Below are 24479 nucleotides of genomic sequence, written 5' to 3' on the forward strand. Positions count from 1 at the left end.
CAGTCTGCCTAGGTTGTAAGCTCTTCAGGTAGGGACTCTCTCTCTCTCTCTGTTTGTACAGTGCCTAGCACAATGGGGGACCAAGGCACTACTCCAGTAGTACTAATTAGAGAATCTTATTGGGTCCTTTCATTTCTGCAGTGTCCATCTAGTAGCCACATGAAAGAATAACATTAAAATCAAATGAACAACAGTAATTACAGGAAAGTGCAATGCTTGACAGCTTCACCACCCACGAAGGAACAAGGAGTAATTATAGAAGCTTGCTATTTTTTAAAAGCTTTTCTCCCTCCCCCCTCGCCCCCCCAGGAAAGGCTTAGCTATTCACTAGGGGTGACATTCATTTTTGTGCAAAGGGCAATGCACCAATTAAATCCCATTTAAACCCACAGGGCTTGTGCTGACCGCCTGAGTAGGGATGAATTCTATTCTAGAACAATATAGATTACACTTGGTTTCCACTTGCTCCTCTTGCAACTTCCGAGACTGCCCCTTTATTTAGTCTGATGGTCACACATATCATTAGTGATATGTGAAAACACAAGGGGTCCAAACGTGCCCAGCCCTGCACAAGTGCAGCAGACTAGCCAGGGGAAAGAGGGCAAATGGAGCCTTCTCTCTCCACCTTTCAAGGGATGACCACAATGAGAGTCCATGCGTTCCCTGAGCCTGGCAGCCTCCCCCGGCAGGGGTACAGCGCAGCAGGGCCCACAATTCCCTTCCCCCAGCTCTGGCCAGTGGAGCGAATGCTGCACCCTTTGGAAGGTCTCTGCACCAGCTGTGCTCCCCTTGCACTGCCAGAGCTCAAGAGGCATCGTGCCCAAGTCAGCCACAGGGGCCTGGGCCAGAAGAGCCACAGTTGAGCCCAAAGTCTGCATCCAAACAAAAGTACAATGCAACATGAATGAGAGTCATCAGGACATTTATTGGGATTTTTTCCATTCAAGTTACAGCAGGCCCTTTGCTTGAAAAGAGCAAACCGTACCATTCACAGGCTCAGCCCAAGGTGCTGTCTACGTCCAAGGTATCTACAGATAATGAATTCATGGCAAAACTATTGCAAATGTAGCCTACGTAACCAGTTATGTGCTGTAGAACTGTTTAGAATAAATCCCAGACGTCTTTCTCCCCTTACAAGTGAATGGGTGAGGCACCAGAGTTGTGTTTGCACTAGGAATTCATTTAAACAATTCTGGCCATGTCCCGCAGGTACTATGAAGGGCTGGCCAGCTCGGTGGAGTAATAATGGTAGTTGGAACCTTTCTAGGTCTGGTCAAAGTCAATTATAGCAAGAAGTTGCTTGCATGCCACAGCAGTTTGGCGATTATACGAAAAGTGGACTCGGTCTAATTCCTAAAGAACAGGTCGATGTTACAATCCCCACCGTCACAACTGGCAGCCTTACTGACAGCCTCAGCAGAGAGGCCAAGGACAGGATGGCCACTGAAACTGAACTCTCTCTTTGTTCCTAGCAGAGGAAGCTCCGGTACGTCAGATATGAGAGCCACAAACTCATGTGGAGAGCGGCCAGCACAGCTACTTCCAATGTGACAGCCACACTCTGGGACGGAGGCCTTCATGCGCCAAAGCTGCCAATCCAGCCTTTTTCAGCACTACATTGGCTTGGGGTAGGAGACAATCTACCGAAATTAATCATTTTCCCAGTCAAAGCATTTTTACACATTTAAGAAAACTGCATAAAAGTCTGAACTGCAAAAACAGTTCCACAGCGTAAACAAATATTGTCCTGTACCAAGTCTAGGAAAGAGAGTGTTTGTGACTGATAGGAAAACGAGAGCTCCATGTCCAGTGTCTGTCTTCTAGGAGCAGGAATGGGCTTGGTATTAGAGTCTTGAATTGAGTCAAGCACACTATTGGTGTTTAATAAATAAGAATAAAAAATATCTAGAAAACACAAACAAAATATAGGGGGATGAGTAATAGTGCAAGAGTGGAAGGTCAACTAAAATCAGTTAAAAAAAATCACAGCTTTGGTTACACTGGTGCAAATGTGGCCTAAGCTTGACCAAAAGAAATCAAGTGCCCCGATTTTCCTTTCACTTCCACTGGCGTAAAGTCAGAATAACACCACAGAAGTCTGTGAAGTTACACCAGTGTAAAACTGGTGAGAGTGAGAGAAAAATTAGGCTGAAAAAGTTTCCAACAAAATCATTAACAATTTGAGTCTTGATGCAAACTGCTCTCTGCTTATTGTAAACAAGGCCAATTTTACCCACTTACTTTGCTCAGAATAACCTAATGAAAGGAGAAGCAGCAGCCGAACAGTAACTTCAGTGCCACATACAAGGGCAAGGAACCCGATCCTTACTAGAAATACAGCAATTCCTACAAATAAGGTGTGCAGCAAATCTCTGCTAGCTTCTCTCATCACCCTCCCATGCCTGATTTACAGATCTGGGCCATGAAAGACTAGTGTGTGTGAAAATAAGGAACACTGAAATTCACTGGAAAAGTGCAGCTTATCTTCAAAAGTGTATTTTCCCTTCGCTATTTATGCATTTTACTATTCAGTCAGAAAGCATCTTTATGTCTTGTGTGAGTTACCATTTTTATTCCTTTCAAGAGTAACAAAATTTAAAAGGGAGGGGGGGTTCTTGTCACCAGAAGGAAAAAAAAAATCAAACCTTTTATTAAAGCTTTTAAAACATTTTAAACTCATTTTACAGTTTACAACAGAAAAAGATAAAAAAAACCTATTGCCCAGAACAGACATCACTGAGGTTAAGCAGATCCAAACTCCGCCATCCATTTTTCATACTTCTCCAGGTCTGCAGCTGAAACAGACTTGGAGATTTTCTTCAGAGCCAGCTCAAAGTCCCCCTTGGTGACAGGCATCTGAAGTTCCTCTTTAGAAAGTGCACGGATCTCTTCTGGGGTTAAGCCGTTAATGCGCCGTCTCATTGCCATCAAAGAGGCATCCCTGGAAACAAAGGAAAATACATGGGAACTAAGTGTCAGTACTGTGTGCTGTGAGCCACATGAATTTTGATTATATTCTCAAGCTTCACTGGAAGGAACACTTAAGAATGCAATAACTTCCAAGATGTAGAATACATCTTTCTTCACTTCTATGTTCCAAGATCACTACATTCATTTGATGTAAAGAATGCATTGGTACCCAAATCCATTTAAGCATATGGTAAATGTGCAGAGATAATTAAAACTATAAAACTGAAAACCTTTTACAATGATTCATGGAGATGAATCTTGTGACTTCAGTGCAGTCACTAAACTCATGAAAACAAAAACTGTGCTCAACTGATCCCTCCTTTTTGAAACATTCAAGCTTCTGTTCCCCTCTGATGCAGCACTATCTCCCACTCCATGGCTTCAACCTCCTTAGCCGTGTGCAGTCCCTGGTGGGGGAGCCAATGGCAGCTTGACATGCAATTCAGCCCTGCTGCCAGTTTTCGCAGGGTCACTTGGTCTGGAAAGTGCAGAGTGCCAGCCAAAAAGCACACATGACATATTAATCCACAGGGCTGAGGACACCGATGCCTGCAGATCCTTATACGCTTTTCATCTGGTAGACTCTTCCCATGGCCCTTTCTAAGCCCTGCTCACCAGAAAAAGAGAACGTCGCTCATTTCTCACAGCATGGCCCATGTGGAATTTTCAGCTATGGATTCTCTTTTTGCAGTTTTCCCAGCAAGGGAGAATATAGGCCCGAGGGACAACATTTAACCTAACTATTGTACAGTTCAACACAAAGATTTCAAAACTCTGGAGTCATTTCAACACAGGTTAATGGCCACTTAATCAGCAGAAATATGGGTGACCACAGTCTTGAGACATGTTCATAGAGTGTAAGTTCCTCTGGGCAGGGACCAAGCGTTTGTACTTGATGTTCAGCCCCTAGCTCTAGCACGGGTTGGACGTTTTCCAGCAGAACTTTTTTCTATTAGAAAATGCTGATTCTTCTAAATTGAAATGTTTTGCAGTAACAAGGATTTTGATGAAATTCTGATGGAAACCAGGCAGTCTGCTGGAAAGCCTGGGGGAGCCTGGAGGCCCTGGAAGCCACAGATCCCAAGCTCCCAGGCTTGGCTTGTGGGTCCCCAAGTTGCCCATCTCCCTGCCTGGAAAGTTGACAGTGTTCCTGTGAGCGCAGGAAGCCACTGAAATGTTTGGAAAAGATCAAAACAAGAGGTCATTTTGACTTTTTCAAAACAAAATATTGGAATTCCCGTTCTGCAGGAAATGTCGTTGTTCTTTTTGGTTCAAAGCAATATATTTTATAAATTTTGAAATATCCTGCGGAATAGGGATTCCAGTTTCCAGCCAGCTCTATCTAGCACTGAGAGCAGCTGAGTCCTGATTGGGTCTCTGGACACAAATGCAATAGAAAATATTATATAGGAATAAGTAAAATATCTTGTTTCTCTCTGCAGCAGGAAGTTCCAGCTCCCAAATCCACAGGGTTAAAAAACCCCAAACAACCCGGCTTTATACTAGATTAGAAGATTAAAACAGGAGTCGGTGAAAATAGACAATGGTAACAAAACATTTGCTCAGGCTGTCTGCTCTCCCACGACCATAGCAGACACCGTCACATCTTGACACAGTCTTCAAGCTTTCTAAGAACCATCCTATTGTACGAATAGTGCTAGCAAGTGTATTCAAGCCTTAAACATAGTTGCTGCTAGCATGCTTTCGACTATTGTGGGCAGGGCCTGGTGCTACTCTCTTTTATTGAGTAACATAACTATTGATTTTATATTTGTTTGCAAATAAAATGAACAAAATACCTGCAAACATTAGTTATATCAGCACCAGAGTAGCCTTCGATCTTCTCAGCAATTTCTTCAAGGTGTATATCAGGATCCATCTCTACTTCCCGAAGATTAATCTTAAGCAGCTCTGCTCTACCTTTTGCTGTGATACAAGAATCACTTGTTTAAAGTTTAATAATACTTTTGTTCAAGTCACTGACACGCATACTCAAAAAAAGACAAACACGATCTAGGCTTTAAATGGAAACTACAGATGAAAAGCCTTATTATGATAGGTTATACAAACCTAGCACCAACAAGGAAGGAGATAAGCAGCTGCTCCAGACCCAGGCAGCCTCACCAGGCCATACCTGCAAAGCATGGTATGAGGAGGAGGAGGAGCACAAAAGGAACGGGTCAGCTCAGTAAGGCAGCATACAGTGGAGGTGAACTGACATACATTCTGAGTTCCTGGGAAGGAGCAGTGCAGGAGCCCCTGATGCCTGCCTTTGGCAAAGTTGCCACAGCCAAAGGGAAGAGCCTAGAGATTCTCTGAAGGTTTGAGACTTTATCTTTGATTCCAGTTATTAAAAATCTTTACAGTGGAACCTCAGACTTATGAGCACCTCGGGAATGGAGGTTGTTCGTAACTCAGAAATGTTTGTAACTCTGAGGTTTTACTGTACTTTATCTCTGTTGTGAAAAGAGGGGACAGGTAGCAAGTGACCAGAGAACCAGCAGTGTAGAACTCTGGGGTGCAGGATGTAGCTGCTTACTACTGAGCCCTGGATTAGAAGCTGGTGGAGAGGGTGGTCCCAGCTTGCCCTACCACCCCTTAGGCTAGGGGTATCAAAGCCAGAAGTCTAACCATGATGGGCACTCTAGATGAGAGAAGGCACTAAAGACAGACGAGTCAAGACCCTGACTTGGGAGCCCTTTGCTTTACCTAGAGGGCTACCCCATTGCTGGATTCTTCTTATACTCCAGAAGGGGTGGACATCAACGTGACACCCAGCAGGAGGGCTGCGTCACAGACGGAGCACACCATCACAGACTAGAGCAGCTCTCAACAGGAGGTGCCAGGAAAGAAAAGAACCTGGCATGCCCTGCCCGAACACTGAGCAGCACCTATGGTTAGTGATCTCCTTTGTACTCACATATTAGAAAAACAAAACTGAGCACATTTTTGGCAGAGCATGAAGTTAAAAAATATCCCGTACAGACACTTCATAAAACCGCAAAACAGCTCAGGAAGTGCAATCATACCAAATGCTTACTCTTCTCAGATGACTGAGAGCACTTAGCCATTTGCCTCATTCTGTACAATGTGCCTGAGACAAACAGATACCGTCTCTGGTATAACCACAGACCTCGTTGTGCATCATTTTCTCACTGTACACAGCTGACCAGCAGGGAATATTATTCTTACAAGAAACAAAGGCGTGATCCTACAAACTTCTGATTCTCCTCCTGACACCTGTGATACACCTGTCTGTTCAGAAGTTGACTGCACATTATTTACATGGCTTTATTAGATACACCATGGACTTGATGACACAAATATTTCCATTTACATAGAGGTAGAGAGCATTTAGCAAAGCACTTAAGCATATGCTAAACTTTAAGCACATGCTTAAGTGCTTTGCTGAACCGGGGCCCAACAGAGTTGCTGAAGCCTCATGGAAAACAGAAATTATATTTAGAAACAATTGCATTGGCCAATTTTCAAACACAGATGCTGTGTGCACAGCATGGTAACTGACTAAATAAGTACCCATTTACACAGCCAATTTAACCTTTCTGCACACATAGCATGTGCATATGCAAGTCCTACGCTTGTGCTTTGAGAACCCACATTTGAAAGTTTGTCCCTTTATGTTATTTTGAGGGGTGGAGGTGAAGAGAAAGAGGCTTTCTTTTCAGTTTTTTATTGCAAGGGAAAATGTACACTACATCAGCATGTTCATTTCTACAGCAACCAGCTCTGATGCCTTAAAAACAGAGGATGACCATTTTGAGGGGGAAGCAGCAAGATGAGCAGACAAAATCTCAAGAACAACACTCCTGTTTTGTAAGTGTCCCCGGTGACTAACGGAGAACAGTGAAAAAGAAAATATAGAAAGTATTTATACTACTGTGGTACCTTAAGTGCCTTACAAAATTACCTATAATCCAGAGAGAGGGTCTGTACAGAGAGATGGCATTTTCTTTAGAAGGGTTATTGATTATTTACAGAACACGATAGATGCACATATGGCACACATGCAGAATTGTTTCTCTGAAACAGAATATTTTCCTAAGTTTTCCCAGGGCCTTATGTCATTTTAGAAATATCACATCATAAAATTCACACTACACCAGATCTTACAATTTATTTATTTGGTTTAAACTTTTCCCAACTGAAATCCCTGGTGATCTCAAATGACAAAGCATGAATGCAAATACATCATCTAGAGATGCACAGAACAATTTAACTTCTTCATAGGCGGAATAAGATGATAGAATGTAAACTCACAACTACAGTGGCAATCCACCTCATGTAAGAAGTGCAGGGTGTATTACACTATGTCAAAAGCAAGTCTTGCTCAATTAGAAACAAGAGCAAACTGATAGAATGAGCTATTACTGTCTGTGAGCTGCAAAGACAAGCTGTATACCTATTAAAATGTCCTTATACCTGTTAAACTCAATCACAATTGCTGTCACCATGAATATGCATCTTGTTATCTAGTGTGCTCATGCAGCGATACAAGGCATTCACTGTCCCAAGAAGAAACAAAGCTATACAACCTTCAAGTGATACGAATCTTGAAATTAATAGGATATACGAGTGACAGCCAGGAATGACAATACAAGCCAAGGAATCTTGGGCAGGAGAGCAATCAGCCTGCTACATTTTGAGTGACTTGAAGTCTAGGCATAAAGGCCGGCAAGCAGTGATTTACAATGTGCTAAGCCTGGAAGTGATAATTCATGGATCCATTTCTCTGCATTCATCTGCAAGGGCATGGGAATGCATTTGCAATATTTCTTAAAAAGTCCAAAGGCTGCCTTTGATGATCACTCAAGGATTGACTGCAACATTTAAAATAATTCCAGGCTCATTAAAACTAACTTGGTTTCAAAACATAAGAACCCATCAATGGGTCTGCAATGAAATACCATAGCTCATTGTTTCTGAGCTCCAGGCAATTTTTTTAAGAAACCAGCCAGCCAAGTTATTTACCCCTCAAATGCAATGTTTAGAACAGACATATTAAGGGTCTTAACAATTCTAAGAGATCCAGTCAAGAACAAGCTTCCTAGAAAAAAACATTTAAAGGAAAATACTTGTAGCAATCGTACCTGTTGGCAAAGGTATATAAATCCGTTTCTCTAATCTTCTTCGCAACGCTTCATCGATGTCCCAGGGAAAGTTTGTAGCAGCCAGCACCATCACCATTTTGGAAGGGTCATCATTTTCTAGTGCACCACCTACTCCTGCAAGTCCAACAGTGTAGGAAAAAGAGTCATTTTAATGATTGTAGCAAATACCATGCTTGCTCACGGTGCTGGACTGACAAACCTTGGAGAAGGCGGCACTGCATTTGTCAATACATGGGTACAGCATGGGCAGCAGCAGTGCAAGCTTCTCTAACCCACTCTCCCAACATACCCCAGCTCTGCTTTGGAGACAGCACCTACTTCTAGGGAGGAGAGAACAGTTTATTCTGCCTGACCGTTCAGTTCTTGGCCGCTGCCAGACTGCCAACAACCTCATTTTGTGATTGGTGGACACTTGCCCACTATGAACTGAACTGAAACGACCAACTTATTCTGTAATGGCCACTGAAGAGATAGTAAAAAACTTTCAGTCACCTCCCAACCCAAGCAGTTAGATTAAAAAAGAAACTGATTCCCTCTGGGCAAAAAGCTGTTGTCCCTTCATGTTCTGTGGTGTGCACAGCAGCGGACTAGCCACTGGGCCTACGGGGCCTGTGCCCAGGGACCCGGCCCATTGGGGGGCCCCGGAGCCCCGACCGCCAGGCAGCGGGGGCAGGAAAAGCCCCTGCACCCAACCCCACTCCCAGGCAGCTGTTCCCGGCAGGCGAAACCCCCCACTCCCCAACCCCACTCCCCGACAGCAGCGCTGGGCAGGTGTGGCGGGGAATGCCCGCACACTCCAACATGGCTCCTGGGCATAAGCCGGGGGATGGGGGAAGCCCCTGCGCACCAAACCCGCTCCCTGGCAGAAGCCTGGGTGGCAGGGGAAGCCCCCAGCACACCTATCGCTCACAGAAGCTGCGGATGGCGGGGAAAGCCCCCGCACACCGACCCCACTCTCCCGCAGAACGGGGGAAGCCTCCCGCACCTCCCGACCCTGCTCCCCTGCACAACGGGGAAAGCACCCACTCTCTCTAGCCCAGCTTCCTGGCAAAAGCTGGGGACAGCAGTGGAAGGCCCCTGCACCCTCCGACCCCATCCCAGGTAGAAGCTGAGGGTGGCAGCAGGGGAAGCTCCCCCGCACTCTCCAGCAGAACCACCGAGCAGGTCGGAGAAGCTCCAGCGCCCCTAACCTGGGCCCCCACAGAAGCTGCGGGGTAGCAGGGGAAGCCCCAGCACCCGAACCCCTGCTGTGGCCCTGGGACTGGAGGATCTCGCTACCTGCCACGGCCTCAGGGAGCTCTCACTCCCCGCTGTAGCCGGGGCTGTGGTGGGGGGACAGAGCTTCTCCAGTCTTAAGGCCCCAGTGGGGTGGGGGCTAGAAAGTAGCAAATGGGTTGCAGGGCCGCAGTGGAGGGGCAGAATAGGGGGGAACAAGGGCAGGGCCTGGAGAAAGGGGCCTAAAGGGGTGGGGCCATAGGTAGGGCTGCAGGCAGAGGGGGGTGGAACTGGGGCAGGACAGCAGGTGGAAGGGGTGGGGTGGGTCGTCCGTCCCCCCCGCCACTTGCTCTGGCCCAGGGCCCGAGGAAACCTTAATCCGCCTCTGGGCATGCCTACACACTTGGAGGTGCTGCCCTACAATGACTAACAGCAACGACAGAGTGCTGGGTGGTCAGACCCCTGTACCCTAAATATTCCTTTGATGCTGGTGTTAAATGGTACATATACAGAGAACAGTGATCCAATGGTACATATTATTAATGAAATGACACTAGTCGTCAATGCAAGGTCTGGTCTAGTCAAATCCAACAAAGAGGCCCTGCATGGGAGAATCAAGGAAGGCGTTTGTTCACAACTTTGTACTGCAGAAACCCCCTGTGCACTGCACCACACACAAAGGTCTGTGTTAAACTGCATGAATGTTCAAAATATGCTTCTCCTAGAGCAGGCTACATTTTTCAAATTAAAGTTTATCAAAAATGGCTTAAACAAAACTTTTGCAGCCATGTCATGTTTATAAAAAAAAGATACTTTAAAAAAAATTAAATATTCTGGACTCTCTCATTCACCAAAAGATGGGCCCATTTTGAATTAAAGAGATCGCTTCCTCTGCCCCCGTCCTCCCCCAATAAAAGAGGTGGTTGTTTTCTGCCAGCTCTACTCATTTCTGAACAATGAAGTGTCTACAAAGCATGTCACAAAACCAGAAGAGAAACAGCAGCTCCGCTCTGAGGTATCTAAACGCCAATTACCATCCATCTGAACAAGCAGCTCCGACTTGACCCTGCGACTTGCTTCATGTTCGTCGGAAGTGCCTCTGCGGCTGCAGATGGAATCGATTTCATCAATGAAGATGGTTGTTGGCGCATAAAACCTTGCCTTTATTGAAGTGAAAATACAATTACTTAGATTGCAGTCGCAAGCACAAGCCCCAGTCAGACTTCAGGCCCTATTGTGCTAGGTGCTGAATAACTGGAAGATATGTCCCGGGCACAGAAAAATTCATCTAAGATCCTAACCCTGCAAAGACTTCCACATGTGCCAAACTTTACACACACACACACACACACACGCAGTCGTACCACTGAAGTCAATGGTTAACTTTCACAAGTGCCGAAAGTTAAGCATGCGCAGAACTCTGTGTGTGTTACTTGTTTTCTTGTATGCAGTGTAGTTGTAGCTGTGTCAGTCTGAGGATATTAGACAGACAAGCTGGGTGAGGGATTATCTTTTACCAGCCCAACTTCTGTTAGTGGGAGAGACAAGCTTTTGAGCAACACAGCGCTCTTTGGGTCCGGGAAAGGTACTCCAAATGGCACAGCTAAATACAAGGTGGAACAGATTCTTTAGCATGTATTTTAAGTAGGGTGACCAGATAGCAACTGTGAAAAAATGCAACAGGGGGTGGGGGTAATAGGTGCCTATATAAGAAAAAGTCCCAAAAAACGGGACTGTCCCTTTAAAAACAGGACATCTGGTCACCCTAATTCTAAGGGACCATTCAAGGTAGAGTGGCCCATTAACACCTCTGCAGTCATAAGACAAAAAGTGGAGGGGGGGTTAGTGGGTTACGGATTGTTGTAATAAACCATAAATCCAGTGTCTCTGTTCAGTTCATGATTTTTAGCCACTAGCAGAGTAATGAATTTCAGCTTTGTGACAGAATGTACCTGTGTCCACACCCTACACACTGTTGTAATAATCTTTATGCAAAGTATGCCTTGTAAGGTATCATTTGAAGACTCAATTTGCTCGTCAATGCTGTCCTGATAAAATGTGTGGCAACACTGAATGTGCAGTTATAAGATTTCCATGGGCAGCGCATGAACCGCCGGCTGGGGGAGGCTAACCCCAGCCCCACCTCTTCTGACCAAGGCCCCACCCCTTCCATCCCACACCAGAGCTGAGCCCTCCCTTCCACGCACCCTGGCCATGGCCACAGCTAGCCCCCTATCCCCAAAGGAGCGCCGTGAGGGCGGGCGATGCATGGCCCCAGCCTCCCCATCCCCGGAGCACCGGGAAGGCGGGCAACCCCAGCCTCCCTGGCACAGTGGGTGGCCGCCAGCCGCAGCCTCCTCAGCTCAGGAGCACGGGAAGGCGGGCATTGCGGGGCCCCAGCCCCACCAGCGGAGCTCTGGGGTGCTGGAGCCGGAGAACTGGAGCCACAGGCAGGGAGCAGTTATGGCAGGGGGCGGGGTCATGCCTGGCTGTTTGGGGAGGCTGAGCTGCCCCCAGCCTATGTGACCCGCCGCCCTTGAAAGTTTCCCTGTATGTTGTTATTAACACATGTTCCAAACTGAGGTGGCAACAGGTCTGTCTCAAACAAAAGAATGTGCTCTGCTTAATCTGCATTTAAGAACTAAACAAAGTCATCAAGCAGGAAGGACAACAAAAGAAGCTCCAATGGGTGAAGAAGAGCAGCTGGGAAGATCCTTTTCTGTAGACTCTCTGTCTCCCGAATCTCAGCTGGAAATGTTTTCCAAATGGGGGGCTGACACTACAGAAAAGGGGGACAAACACCCCAAGGCACCCTGTCTCCTCCCTCTCTTTCTGCCCATCAACTCACTGCACGAGAAGAGACAAAGGAAGCAGCTATTAAACAGAAGAAGAGGTCCTGGCCTAAGAAGTTCGGCCAGTAAGTCTGTTGAGAGCATGTGGTGAGAAAAACTTTGCTTTGCATTTAACATAGTTAAGGCGCTAGTTGTGTTTTATCTTTATTTTTCTTATAACCACTTCTGACTTTTATGCCTCATTACTTGTATTCACTTAAAATCTCTCTTTGTAGTTAATAAACTTGTTTTACGGTTTTATCTAATCCAGTATGTTTAAATTGAGGTGTCTGAAGAACTATCTGAAATACTAAGCTGGTATATCATCATCTTTTTAAAAAAAGGGGGGGACTTAACATACTTGTATTGTCCAGGAGAGGGCTGGGCAGTGCAGGACACATATCTCTGGGGGGGGGGGGGAATTTAAGACAGGGAGTGGGCTGAGGTCACCCTGCAGCACACACGCGCAGACATAGCAGGCAGTGACTTGCATGCGGGAGGCTGTTTGTGAGCAGTCCAGACTAGAGGCTACAGCAGCAAATCAGTTTAAAGATTATAGGACAAGGGAGACACAGATACTCATTAGACTAGATCAGGGGTGGCCAACTTGAGCCTGAGAAGGAGCCAGAATTTACCAATGTACATTGCCAAAGAGCCACAGTAATACGTCAGCAGCCCCGCATCAGCTCCCCCCTCCACTCCCAGCACCTCCCACCCACTGGCAGCCCCACCAATCAGCACCTCCCCCTCCCTCCCGATCAGCTGTTTCGTGGCGTGCAGGAGGCTCTGGGAGGGAGGAGTGAGGGCACTGCAGGCTCAGGGGAGGGGGCAGGAAGGGGTGGAGTGGGGGCAGGGCCTGTGGCAGAGCCAGGCGTTGAGCAGTGAGCCCCCCCCGGCACACTGGAAAGTTGGAGCCTGTAGCTCCAGCCCCGGAGTCGGTGCCTGTACGAGGAGCCGCATGTTAACTTCTGGAGAGCCCCATGTGGCTCCGGAGCCGCAGGCTGGCCACCCCTGGACTAGATTGTACCCTGGGTATATCACAAGCTCCCCGGCTCATCTTTTGAAAGTGTTGTGCAGTTTTCCTTTGAGGATGAGGACCGATAGCGATTATTCTACATCTGACCTTTGTTTTCTTAGGTCTTGATCCTGCAAAGGAGGTGGGGGATCAATCAAAATATACTATTTGTAATATACATATTGTGCTTCTTGTGAAGGCAAAGGTTGGGAGGGGAGGGAAGATCCAGTTTCCAGTCTATCTAAAAATCGCAAGTTGTTTTAATGGGCACCATCTTGGAAGTGCAGAAGCAAATAAGGATGAGGAGAGGGTAAATGGCATATTTGCGCGCACACCCACACCCACAGCACAGTTCCTGGGGTGAGACTGTGTGTAAATATTTCTCAGCTGCAGTTCAGGATCTGGCCCTTGATTTTCAGAAACCAACCTTCAGTTTGGAACAGAGAAAATAGATGAAACACATTTTGCTTCTAGAAACAAGGGTAATTTACTCCACAATCCTCAAAAATACATCATACAAAATACATTTTGGGGGGAGGGATAGCTCAGTGGTTTGAGCATTGGCCTGCTAAACCCAGGGTTGTGAGTTCAATCCTTGAGGGGGCCATTTAGGGATCTGGGACAAAAATTGGGGATTGGTCCTGCTCTGAGCAGGGGGTTGGACTAGATGACCTCCTGAGGTCCCTTCCAACCCTGATATTCTATGATTCTATGATCAAGAAGGGCCTGCTATATAAGCGTGCACACCCATCCACTGGAGAGGTTTCAGGGATAGTGAACTCAATCCTGCAACAATGTGCTGTGAGGGGCTTGATAAACCAACAAAAGCCCCTAGCATTGAGGACTTACCATTTCAAACAACAGGCGGACTAGCTTCTCAGACTCGCCCCTGTATTTGGACGTCAGAGTGGAGGAGGAAACGTTGAAGAATGTTGTCCCACATTCCGTAGCAACGGCTTTTGCTAGCATGGTTTTGCCAGTCCCAGGGGGGCCAACCATCAGAACACCCTAAAATTCCATACAGAGTAATAAATAAATGACAAGATGAGACCCCCAAATTCAGCCCTGATGTAAGCAAAATGCTAATCCACAGCAATCAACTGAGTTGCACTAGGTCTAAATGTGACCTAAGTTCTGCACTTTAATTGCTTAAAAACATAACTCTGCCATATGCCTGGGCCTCCTTTTTGTTCCCAAGCACTCGTGTCACTAAAACCATTAATTGCATATGTGGGTTTCTCATGTTATTTATTCTTACTAAGGTACTAACATGGCCCCCATTACCACAGTATCTGAATGTCTCAAAATCTACTGTATTTATCCTCACAGCACCCCTATCAGGTAGGGAAGGACTATTATCCCCACTGTACAGAGACGGAACTGAGGCACAGAGAGGCTAAGTGACTGGCCCAAGATCGCACAGGAAGTCCATGGCACAGCAGGTAAATGAACCCAGTTCTCCCAAGTCCCAGGCTAGTGGCCTAACCATCCTTCCATCTCCCATCCAGGTAAAAGAGAGGGCAAGGTGGGAGAGCACTAGTCTCCTCTACATCAGTGCCTGTTTGTTCACTGAAGTGTACAAGATATTATGGATGGACAGAAAGTTCTCAGGGCCCAAATTAGGCGTCCATGGTGGGATTGCTAATCGTCTTGACTGAAGAAAGGCATTAGCTTTTAAAAGGCCTCTCATGTCAAGAGTTCCTGAAAATGAGTGGTGGTAACGACCATTTCCCCTTCTCTAGTAGGGTTAGAACTGCCCTGAGGAGGGGAGTAATACTTGATAATTAATTAATTACTTTAAATAGAATTCATCAAGACACTTTGAAAATCTGCTTTCCAAACTGTGGGCCTCCCGCAGCCATCGTGGTAATGAAAGACACAATGTTTTCCCCACCCAGAAAGGACAAGAAGAAATACGGAGATTCCAAATACTCTACTGTCACGAATATGGCAGCTTTCTGAGCAGCTTTCATAGAATCATAGAATCATAGAATATCAGGGTTGGAAGGGACCCCTGAAGGTCATCCAGTCCAACCCCCTGCTCGAAGCAGGACCAATTCCCAGTTAAATCATCCCAGCCAGGGCTTTGTCAAGCCTGACCTTAAAAACTTCCAAGGAAGGAGATTCCACCACCTCCCTAGGCAACGCATTCCAGTGTTTCACCACCCTCTTAGTGAAAAAGTTTTTCCTAATATCCAATCTAAACCTCCCCCACTGCAACTTGAGACCATTACTCCTCATTCTGTCATCTGCTACCATTGAGAACAGTCTAGAGCCATCCTCTTTGGAAGCCCCTTTCAGGTAGTTGAAAGCAGCTATCAAATCCCCCCTCATTCTTCTCTTCTGCAGGCTAAACAATCCCAGCTCCCTCAGCCTCTCCTCATAAGTCATGTGTTCTAGACCCCTAATCATTTTTGTTGCCCTTCGCTGGACTCTCTCCAATTTATCCACATCCTTCTTGTAGTGTGGGGCCCAAAACTGGACACAGTACTCCAGATGAGGCCTCACCAATGTCGAATAGAGGGGGACGATCACGTCCCTCGATCTGCTCGCTATGCCCCTACTTATACATCCCAAAATGCCATTGGCCTTCTTGGCAACAAGGGCACACTGCTGACTCATATCCAGCTTCTCGTCCACTGTCACCCCTAGGTCCTTTTCCGCAGAACTGCTGCCTAGCCATTCGGTCCCTAGTCTGTAGCGGTGCATTGGATTCTTCCGTCCTAAGTGCAGGACCCTGCACTTATCCTTATTGAACCTCATCAGATTTCTTTTGCAAATGCAAGATTTGATTTCATACTAACAAGAGTTTACTAAGGTAAAGTCATACCGTGTTTCAAGGATAATCAAATGAGCTGGAATTAGATTTGCACATCATAATGTGCTTTGCAATTAATATCTTACATAAAATACCACAACAATAAAATATCTGTTAAACGCTATCCATGCTGCAAATTAAATTGTGTCTGTTCTACACAAAATTTACCGCAAGGAGCACAAAGAATGACATGGAAGAAATCTATAAAAACAAATCAACCGGGAATACAATTATTCAAAAATGTTTTTCCCCATGCCCATCAAGAGCAATAGCCTCTCTGTGCCTACATTTTCCATTAACCATTAATACCTTTATTGCCATTTAACACTTAGCTATTGCAAGCTCCCACAGACATTCATCGGTAAATTAAATTACAAACGATCATATTCCTTCCAGAGAGCTGACACCCCACCTCCCTTTATAAGGATGCCAAAGTTATCCTAAACTCCCAGGCAGCAACTATAAGAGATAAATGGACTCCTGTTCTGCAAGTTCATCCAGGCATGGTCTACACTGGAATGTTAGTCCCTGCTAGAATTCCACCCGTACAGCAATACTAGTGGAGGACCATGGTGTACACAGGGGTAACTAGATACAATTCTGTGGCCTGTACAGTAGGTCCTTGCTATAACTCCCCTCACAGTAGCGAACCCAGCCCCTGGATCCCACCTCGAGCCGCAGTCCCTGTGCTGGAAGAGCTCTTTTGCTATAACAAACCCCTGGCTCTAACAAACGAATGGTGTGGATCCTGAGGGGTTTGTTATAACGAGGGGGTACTGAACATACAGGAGGTCAGGCTAGATGATCAATGATCCCTTCTGGAGTTAAAATCTATTAACCTCATGGTTTATACTGGTGCAACTTGATTTGCATCAGCGCTGACCTTGGATTGAAAGCAGAGCTAAACTGCCCCAGTTCAAATCACACTGTACCTGTGCATGTTGTGTTCACGTTAGGGGTTTGCACCAGTCTGGCTAAACTGGAGGCTAAAAACCCACTCTAGACAAGGCTTCAGTCTTAAAACGAATAGCGATACAGAGGGCCAAGTTCTGTCTTGAAATATACCCCATCCAATGCCAATGAATTCAAGGGGCCTAACTGCTCACTGTCTTACACCTTGTGTCATCATTTATCCCTATGTAAACAGGGTGTAACATTACCAAGTAGGAATGGTAGCATTTTACATTCACTTTGCACAGGTGTGAATGACCTCATAGGGTTCAAAGCAGTGGGAGAATGTCGTCAACTGGGGATGCACAAGATATAAGGATCAGTGCACAATGTGAGCCTGAATTGCTAGCTAAGCTAGACAGATGCACAAGGGGGAAGGAGGGGGAAGTACGAGCTGCTTTCTCTCTATACAACCTATGAGCCTGGCAGTTACTGACTAGTTAAAAACTTTTATAAACATAAAGCCTTCTTTACTCTTCCTCTTTGGCTCTGTTGATCCAGTGTTTCCCAATAAGAAGCTAATATGCACTGCAGGGCTTAAGTGGTTTGATGAAATCACTGCAGGGTTAAATACCACTAGTGGAGCAGTGGGATGCCCAACTAAAGACAGGACCCTCTTGGCACAAACGCAGGTCAGAGAAAGGAAACAACCACTCTTGGATGTTCAGAAAGTGATGGCTGCAAATGCATGACACCTATGTTTAGTCAGGAAGAGTGCTGGCCTATGAGCACCAATGGGTTTAGGAGGGAAGAGGGGCCTTGCCCTCCCCACACAGGACCACCGGCACAAGAGTCTGCTTAGAGAGGGTTAACAGCCACATTCTGTCTGCTTCTCCCACAGGGCAAAGTGAAGAAGAAAAGCTCCAGCCATGAAAGGGAAGCCACAATGCCACCCTAACTACTAACTGGTTAGGTATTTAGAACAAATATGTGCTTAAGTACACTGCTGAATCTGGGCCTTAAGTACTGGGACTGCTCTTGTATTTAACATTAATCACATGCTTAAGAGCTTTGCTGAATCAGGGCCATAAAGAGGATATTCAATAGGAAATATCTTCCTGGACTTCATCATCATAACTAACTCAATGAAGTGACAAGCCCGCAACTTTTAGAGTAGCAGCCATGTTACTCTGTATCCGCAAAAAGAAAAGGAGTACTTGTGGCACCTTAGGGACTAACAAATTTATTTGAGCATAAGCTTTTGTGAGCTACAGCTCACTTCATCAGATGCATTCAGTGGAAAATACAGTGGGGAGATTTATATACACAGAGAACATGAAACAATGGGTGTTACCATACACACTGTAAGGAGAGTGATCAGGTAAGGTGAGCTATTACCAGCAGGAGGGCGGGGGGGGGGGAGGAGGAGGACCCTTTTGTAGTGATAATCAAGGTGGGCCATTTCCAGCAGTTGACAAGAAAGTCTGAGGAACAGTGGGGCGTGGGGGAATAAACATGGGGAAATAGTTTTACTTTGTGTAATGACCCATCCACTCCCAGTCTTTATTCAAGCCTAAATTAATTGTATCCAGTTTGCAAATTAATTCCAATTCAGCAGTCTCTCATTGGAGTCTGTTTTTGAAGATTTTTAGTTGAAGAATTGCCAGTTTTAGGTCTGTAATCGAGTGACCAGAGAGACTGAAGTGTTCTCCAACTGGTTTTTGAATGTTATAATTCTTGACGTCTGATTTGTGTCCATTTATTCTTTTACGTAAAGACTGTCCAGTTTGGCCAATGTACACGGCAGAGGGGCATTGCTAGCACATGATGGCATATATCACATTGGTAGATGTGTAGGTGAACGAGCCTCTGATAGTGTGGCTGATGTGATTAGGCCCTATGATGGTGTCCCCTGAATAGATATGTGGACACAGTTGGCAACGGGCTTTGTTGCAAGGATAGGTTCCTGGGTTAGTGGTTCTGTTGTATGGTTGCTGGTGAGTATTTGCTTCAGGTTGGGGGGCTGTCTGTAAGCAAGGACTGGCCTGTCTCCCAAGATCTGTGAGAGTGATGGGTCATCCTTCAGAATAGGTTATAGATCCTTGATGATGCGTTGGAGAGGTTTTAGTTGGGGGCTGAAGGTGATGGCTAGTGGCATTCTGTTATTTTCTTTGTTGGGCCTGCCCTGTAGTAGGTGAATTCTGGGTACTCTTCTGGCTCCGTCAATCTGTTTCTTCACTTCAGCAGGTGGGTATTGTAATTGTAAGAACGTTTGATAGAGATCTTGTAGGTGTTTGTCTCTGTCTGAGGAGTTGGAGCAAATGCGGTTGTACCGTAGAGCTTGGCTGTAGACAACGGATTGTGTGGTGTGGTCTGGATGAAAGCTGGAGGCATGTAGGTAGGAATAGCGGTCAGTAGGTTTCTGGTATAGCGTGGTGTTTATGTGACCATCGCTTATTAGCACCGTAGTGTCCAGGAAGTGGATCTCTTGTGTGGAGTGGTCCAGGCTGAGGTTGATGGTGGGATGGAAATTATTGAAATCATGGTGGAATTCCTCAAGGGCTTCTTTTCCACAACTGTATCGTAAGTCATTCGCTGAATAAGGGACAATCAGTCCCGAACCAAAAGCTAGGTCATTTCATTTTCTGTTTACACAGCAGCTCACATGCTTCCTCAACAACTTTTTTTTCAAGTTGTGAACCAGATCCAAATTGGGCTCCCACTTACTGAGGCCCAGCTACTCTGGATCAATCCCACATTTATTATAATTAAACAATTATCCATCTTTGCGAAATAAATGTGTATTTTAGGCTATTACAGCAGTCTAATAGCTATACATACTACAGTATACCATCAGTGCAAGGAAGCATGAGCATACGATGCTACGCTCATGTAGATACAACTTGACATACATGAAAGCGCCATGACCAGTCTGGAGAACGTGGTCGTGCATTCTCACCTTCCAAGGCCTTCTGATCCCTTTGAAAAAATCAGGCATCCACATCGGCAGAACAACCGCTTCCCTTAATAGTTTCTTGGCTTCTTCCAAATCTGCTATGTCATCCCTGCAAAAGACCAGGACAAATTTACAAAGCATAACATTTCACTTTGTTTTTAAGCCATGAAAAACAGAGAAAAGTATTGTGTGTACCACTATCCTTTTTATTATGCCAGTATGTTCCTATTGAGACCATTGCTATAAATCTGTGGCCTTACGTTGACCTCTCCTGTGAAAGGCAGGAAAAAAATTACTTTCAGCTAAGGTTACTAGGATACTCAATTAAAAATTGTTTTGGCTCACGTGATCATCAGGGACCCTAATTTTCCATGTTAAAAAGACCAAAACTCTCTAATAAAGAATCAAATATCTGTGGTTTTCCTTGATTCAAATGAAACGCTGAACTACCCTCAGTACATATAGGTATCAGCTGAACACCATGTTTTATTGATATACAGTAGAATCCTGTTTAGCCAAGCCTCCATTATCTGGCTCTCCATATTAATCGAACCATCAGCAGCTTGGGATCGAAATAAGGGTAGGAAGCTCTTGCAAATTCTCTTGATTATCCAATCTGGCCCTGGTCCCAATTAGATCAGATAAACAGGGTTCCACTGTAAATTTAAAGCGCATTCAAAAATCAACCACAAGAGGGGGAGGTTGCACACACTGAATAAGTGACACTGGTACTTTCAGTAAAATATAGTTAACAGTTAATATATGTTTTTACTTTTTCACAAAATGTAAAAACTAAAGATTCTCTGTGAAAACACAAAATCCATGGTTTTCCTTGTTTTTCCCCCATTGCAAATGGATTTCTAGGATCCCTGGTGATCATCAAAACAAATACTTTTAATGTTCTCTGGGGTGCAGTTAGGCTTTTGAGTAGGTACTTGTAATGGACATTTTGCATATCATACTGGTTAAAAATGAAAGTCTTACTCAGCAATCAAATTAGTATGCGATTAGAACCAGAAGCTTGTTTCCCCTATTTGGAAAGTCATGGCTGTTTGCCATTTTAAAAGAGTTAAGGTCCCAATTTAATGAGAGGACATGCTCTTTCCCCTCCAACCTGGCTAAAGAATTTAACTGAGAAAATTCTCATACCAATGAATACTTGGATTTCTTGATACAATGTCCCTTTCCAGTGCTTCAACCAGGTCTTTATCATATCCTGCTCCATCAAATTTCTGAATTTCCCCATCACCAGCACCTTCCTGTGGAATTTTCTTTCCCTAGGAACGTTAAGAAATCACAGGAGTCTATAATGAAACTTTTACTTTGAACAGCTCCAAGATTTGAATCATAGAGTAAAATTGTTCAGTTGCTACTATGTTTAAGCCAAGAGAAATTTCAGATTTTTACACAGAACTGTGGGCTGTCTCATTCCTGCAACAGGCAAGGAAGCACAATCTTTTCACATTTTATCTCCATGGTCTCCGGATACTTGTCACTATCGCCAGTCCAACAGAACGTGCTATAGAGTCCCACGTCTTTCATAAAGGGGTGTTACCTTGATCCCAAAATCAGTTTAAATGTTTTTTTTTTTTAAATTTACAAACTACTAGCAATAATGACAGGTTTCAGAGTAGCAGCCGTGTTAGTCTGTATCCGCAAAAAGAAAAGGAGGACTTGTGGCACCTTAGAGACTAACACATTTATTTGAGCATAAGCTTTCGTGAGCTACAGCTCACTTCATCGGATGTATCCCTATACCTGTTCTCTTTGATGGGAGAAATAAGATTTTTTTCTGCCTGGTTTTTAACGGATATATATTTTATTTATTTATTTCAATATAGTCGGGACTTAAAGAAAAGGTCTTCCCTGCTTGGCTGCTTCTCTTCCCCAACTCCAACAATTGTCTATTTCCTATTCCCTTTCTCTGTCTCACAACACAATCCCCCACACGGTCAGGATACTTTAAAGTTCATTTAAAGGGCTGCATTAGGAGCCCTAAAGTAGGGTTGTCAGGAGTCTGGGGTTGCCAGTCCTCCAGGATTGGCCTGGAGTCTCCCAGAATCGGCATCGATCTCCCAGTGACTATTGAAAGCAATCCGGGAGATTTTAATAGGCTATTCTAAGAAAATGACATTACAACATGTGGGGAAAAAAATCTCCTGGAATAGCTTCAGTCAGAGTTGGCAACCCTTTTTGACTGGAAAGTCCAGTTACCGTGAGGGGGGCAGGGGAGGGGTAGTCTGTTGCCCCTTTGAGGAGCACAGTTTGCAGGACTGTGGCGGAGGACAGGTTTGGGGGCCCATAGCAAGCGGGTTAAGGGGCTCCCAGTGGACACAGAATGTTCTGCAGGAGGAAGCAAAGAAAGCTGCCCCACCAGCCAGTGCTTCCCCCGGCCACGCTAAGGCAACTCCAGGGTGGCAAGGGCTCAAGCGAGCAGCGGAGGGGGCTGCTGGGCAAGCCACGCAGAAGGAGGCGGGAGGCTGCCATGCAGGACTGCTGCATCCTAGCTCACCAGTGCGGCTGCCTGGCTGCTTCCACACGGCTGCAGCTCTCTGCTACCTGAATTCCCAGGCCGCCTGCTGGAGCTGGGGTTTGCAAGTCTCTTGGGGCAACTCACACTGGAGTTGAGGGGGAAAGCAATGGGGGTAGAAGAGCCTGGGGGAAGAGGCGGAACAGGGGCATCCAGTTTTCAGAAACTAGAAAGCTGGCAACCCTACATTTGAGCCTAATTATTGTTTTTATTACAGGAGCATCTGGTGTGTTCAGAACTGTCCCACAATTGGATAAAACAGCCTCAGCCCCAAACTGATCATAAACTCCCAAGTTAGTAGTTCCACAGCTCTGCTGATCTTATGGGTGACGCAACATCTTCCCTCTGAAGCAACACTTCTAATTCTCCTCCTCTAACACTTCAATAGGAATGTACTTCCCCTCCCAGCCCAACAGCAGGGCTAAGTGGAGCCTGAGGAGCAGCTGCATTGCTTTTAACTGAACTAGGCTAAATTGGAAGCTGGTTTAGGGTTCCTAACACAGCCTCTAAATACTACTAACAAAGTTAAAGTATCCCAGCTGCCTCAGAAAAGCAGCCTATGGCAAAGTGGACAGAGGCAGCATAGGAACAGGGAGCCAGAGAGACAAATGAGCTAGCAGAGGAGAAAAGGGCAGTTAACAATGCCTCCTCCCTTTGCCCGTTAACCCACATGCCCTTCAGGGAGCTGTCTGTGCCCTTCTAGCTTCTTTCAACTCTCACTTTTATTACAAAACTGAACCCATAATAGCCAGCAAGTTGAAAGTTGCACTGGGACCAGAAACTGCTGTCAAAACGACACAGTCAGGAAGAAAAGGAACAATGAGAAGGGACCCATAGTGTTGAAAAGATTTTAAAAGACAGGAGTTACCTACCTATCTATCAAAGCAAAAATAAGAACAGTATTCACAGTGACAAAAAGGTGTTTGCAGACTCTCTCTGACACTGAATTCTCTCTTATCCCCCTATAATGAGCTAGGGGGGTTTCTTTTTACAGTGGAAGGATTTGCTGCACCCTGAAAAGCTGATTTTAAGAGAATTTTTAAATTGAAACAAAATTAAGCCAAGCTTTAATAGCAGTAAGCCAAGGGATACTTCAATAGGCTATTGGTGCACTGCAAAGGTGAAAGAAAGCAGCAGGGCTGAACAACATATCTGAGGTGTGCTCCAACATTTGGGCAAACCAGAGTGTACATTATTGCTATGCAAAAAGATGGCACACAAACAAAATACTGCAGAAGATAATGTGAGATCTATGTAGTGAAAACGAAAAACAGACAACGCCAGAGAGCCATCCGCCCAGCTGCTGCGTGCTGGGAGCATGCCAACAACTTTATTTATCCACTCGCACTAAGACCATTACATAACCATGTAATTACTACAAACAATCACAGGGTGGCAGCATAAAAGGAAAAACATGAACAAAGGGATTTGTAAGGATACTACAAGTACTGTCTGAAAATAACTGCATAAGTAAATCAATCTTGTGCCAAATAAAAATAAAATATAAGAATGCTACAGGCTCTCATCTCCACTTCATGGTCCTCTTACGCACAGCTTTCACAAGTTGGCAACCTTCTAGCATAACAAGCCTTCTCAATTGTATGCATTCATTTATATGATAAATAATTTTTATAAACTAAACAATCACATCTGAAAATTTGCCTCCACAGCAGATCTTATTTTTTAAACAGTGTCATGTTATAAACAATCTGTTCTGACATAACTCATTTGAATTTCCTGCAGCCATAGAGTTAGTTTTGAACTAAATGCCACTTTGCAGACATTTTGACAATCTTAGTCCTGGTGAAAAATGGAGGATACTTCCTGTAACTGGAGGTTCTTCAAGATGTGTGGTCCCTATTTATATTCCATACATTGGTCACACCATGCCCCTGAGACTGGAAGTGTTTCTTAGCAGTGTCTGGTGACCTGCACAAGTGTAGTGCATCCCCTCATGCTTGCAGCCAAGGATATAATAGGTCAGCTGGGTCAATGCCTCACCAGGGCCCCTCTTACTGTTGTGCAGTCTCGCCCGCAGCAGAGGACTTGAGCGTGGGTATTGGAATATAAATAGGGACCACACATTTCAAAGAACCTCCAGTTACAGGTAAGTAACTTCCTCTT

The 24479-nt window shown here is 45.2% G+C and overlaps 1 protein-coding gene across 1 annotated transcript in view; it reads right to left on the reverse strand.

Annotated features, from left to right (window-relative positions):
* Nucleotides 1-2512: 2512 nt before the first annotated feature.
* The window catches only part of KATNAL1 (katanin catalytic subunit A1 like 1), a 49089-nt gene continuing 27122 nt past the window's right edge, over nucleotides 2513-24479 (reverse strand). The window contains exons 5-11 of the mRNA XM_077806318.1: nucleotides 20975-21102; nucleotides 19829-19934; nucleotides 14010-14168; nucleotides 10349-10475; nucleotides 8079-8213; nucleotides 4770-4896; nucleotides 2513-2941 (exon numbers count right to left, since the gene is read on the reverse strand). Coding sequence (XP_077662444.1) covers nucleotides 2743-2941; nucleotides 4770-4896; nucleotides 8079-8213; nucleotides 10349-10475; nucleotides 14010-14168; nucleotides 19829-19934; nucleotides 20975-21102 — 981 coding nt within the window. The 3' untranslated portion in view covers nucleotides 2513-2742. The remainder of the gene's footprint in view (nucleotides 2942-4769; nucleotides 4897-8078; nucleotides 8214-10348; nucleotides 10476-14009; nucleotides 14169-19828; nucleotides 19935-20974; nucleotides 21103-24479) is intronic.

The sequence above is a fragment of the Eretmochelys imbricata genome, chromosome 1 (assembly GCF_965152235.1).
Source record: "Eretmochelys imbricata isolate rEreImb1 chromosome 1, rEreImb1.hap1, whole genome shotgun sequence".
Lineage (NCBI taxonomy): Eukaryota > Metazoa > Chordata > Testudines > Cheloniidae > Eretmochelys > Eretmochelys imbricata.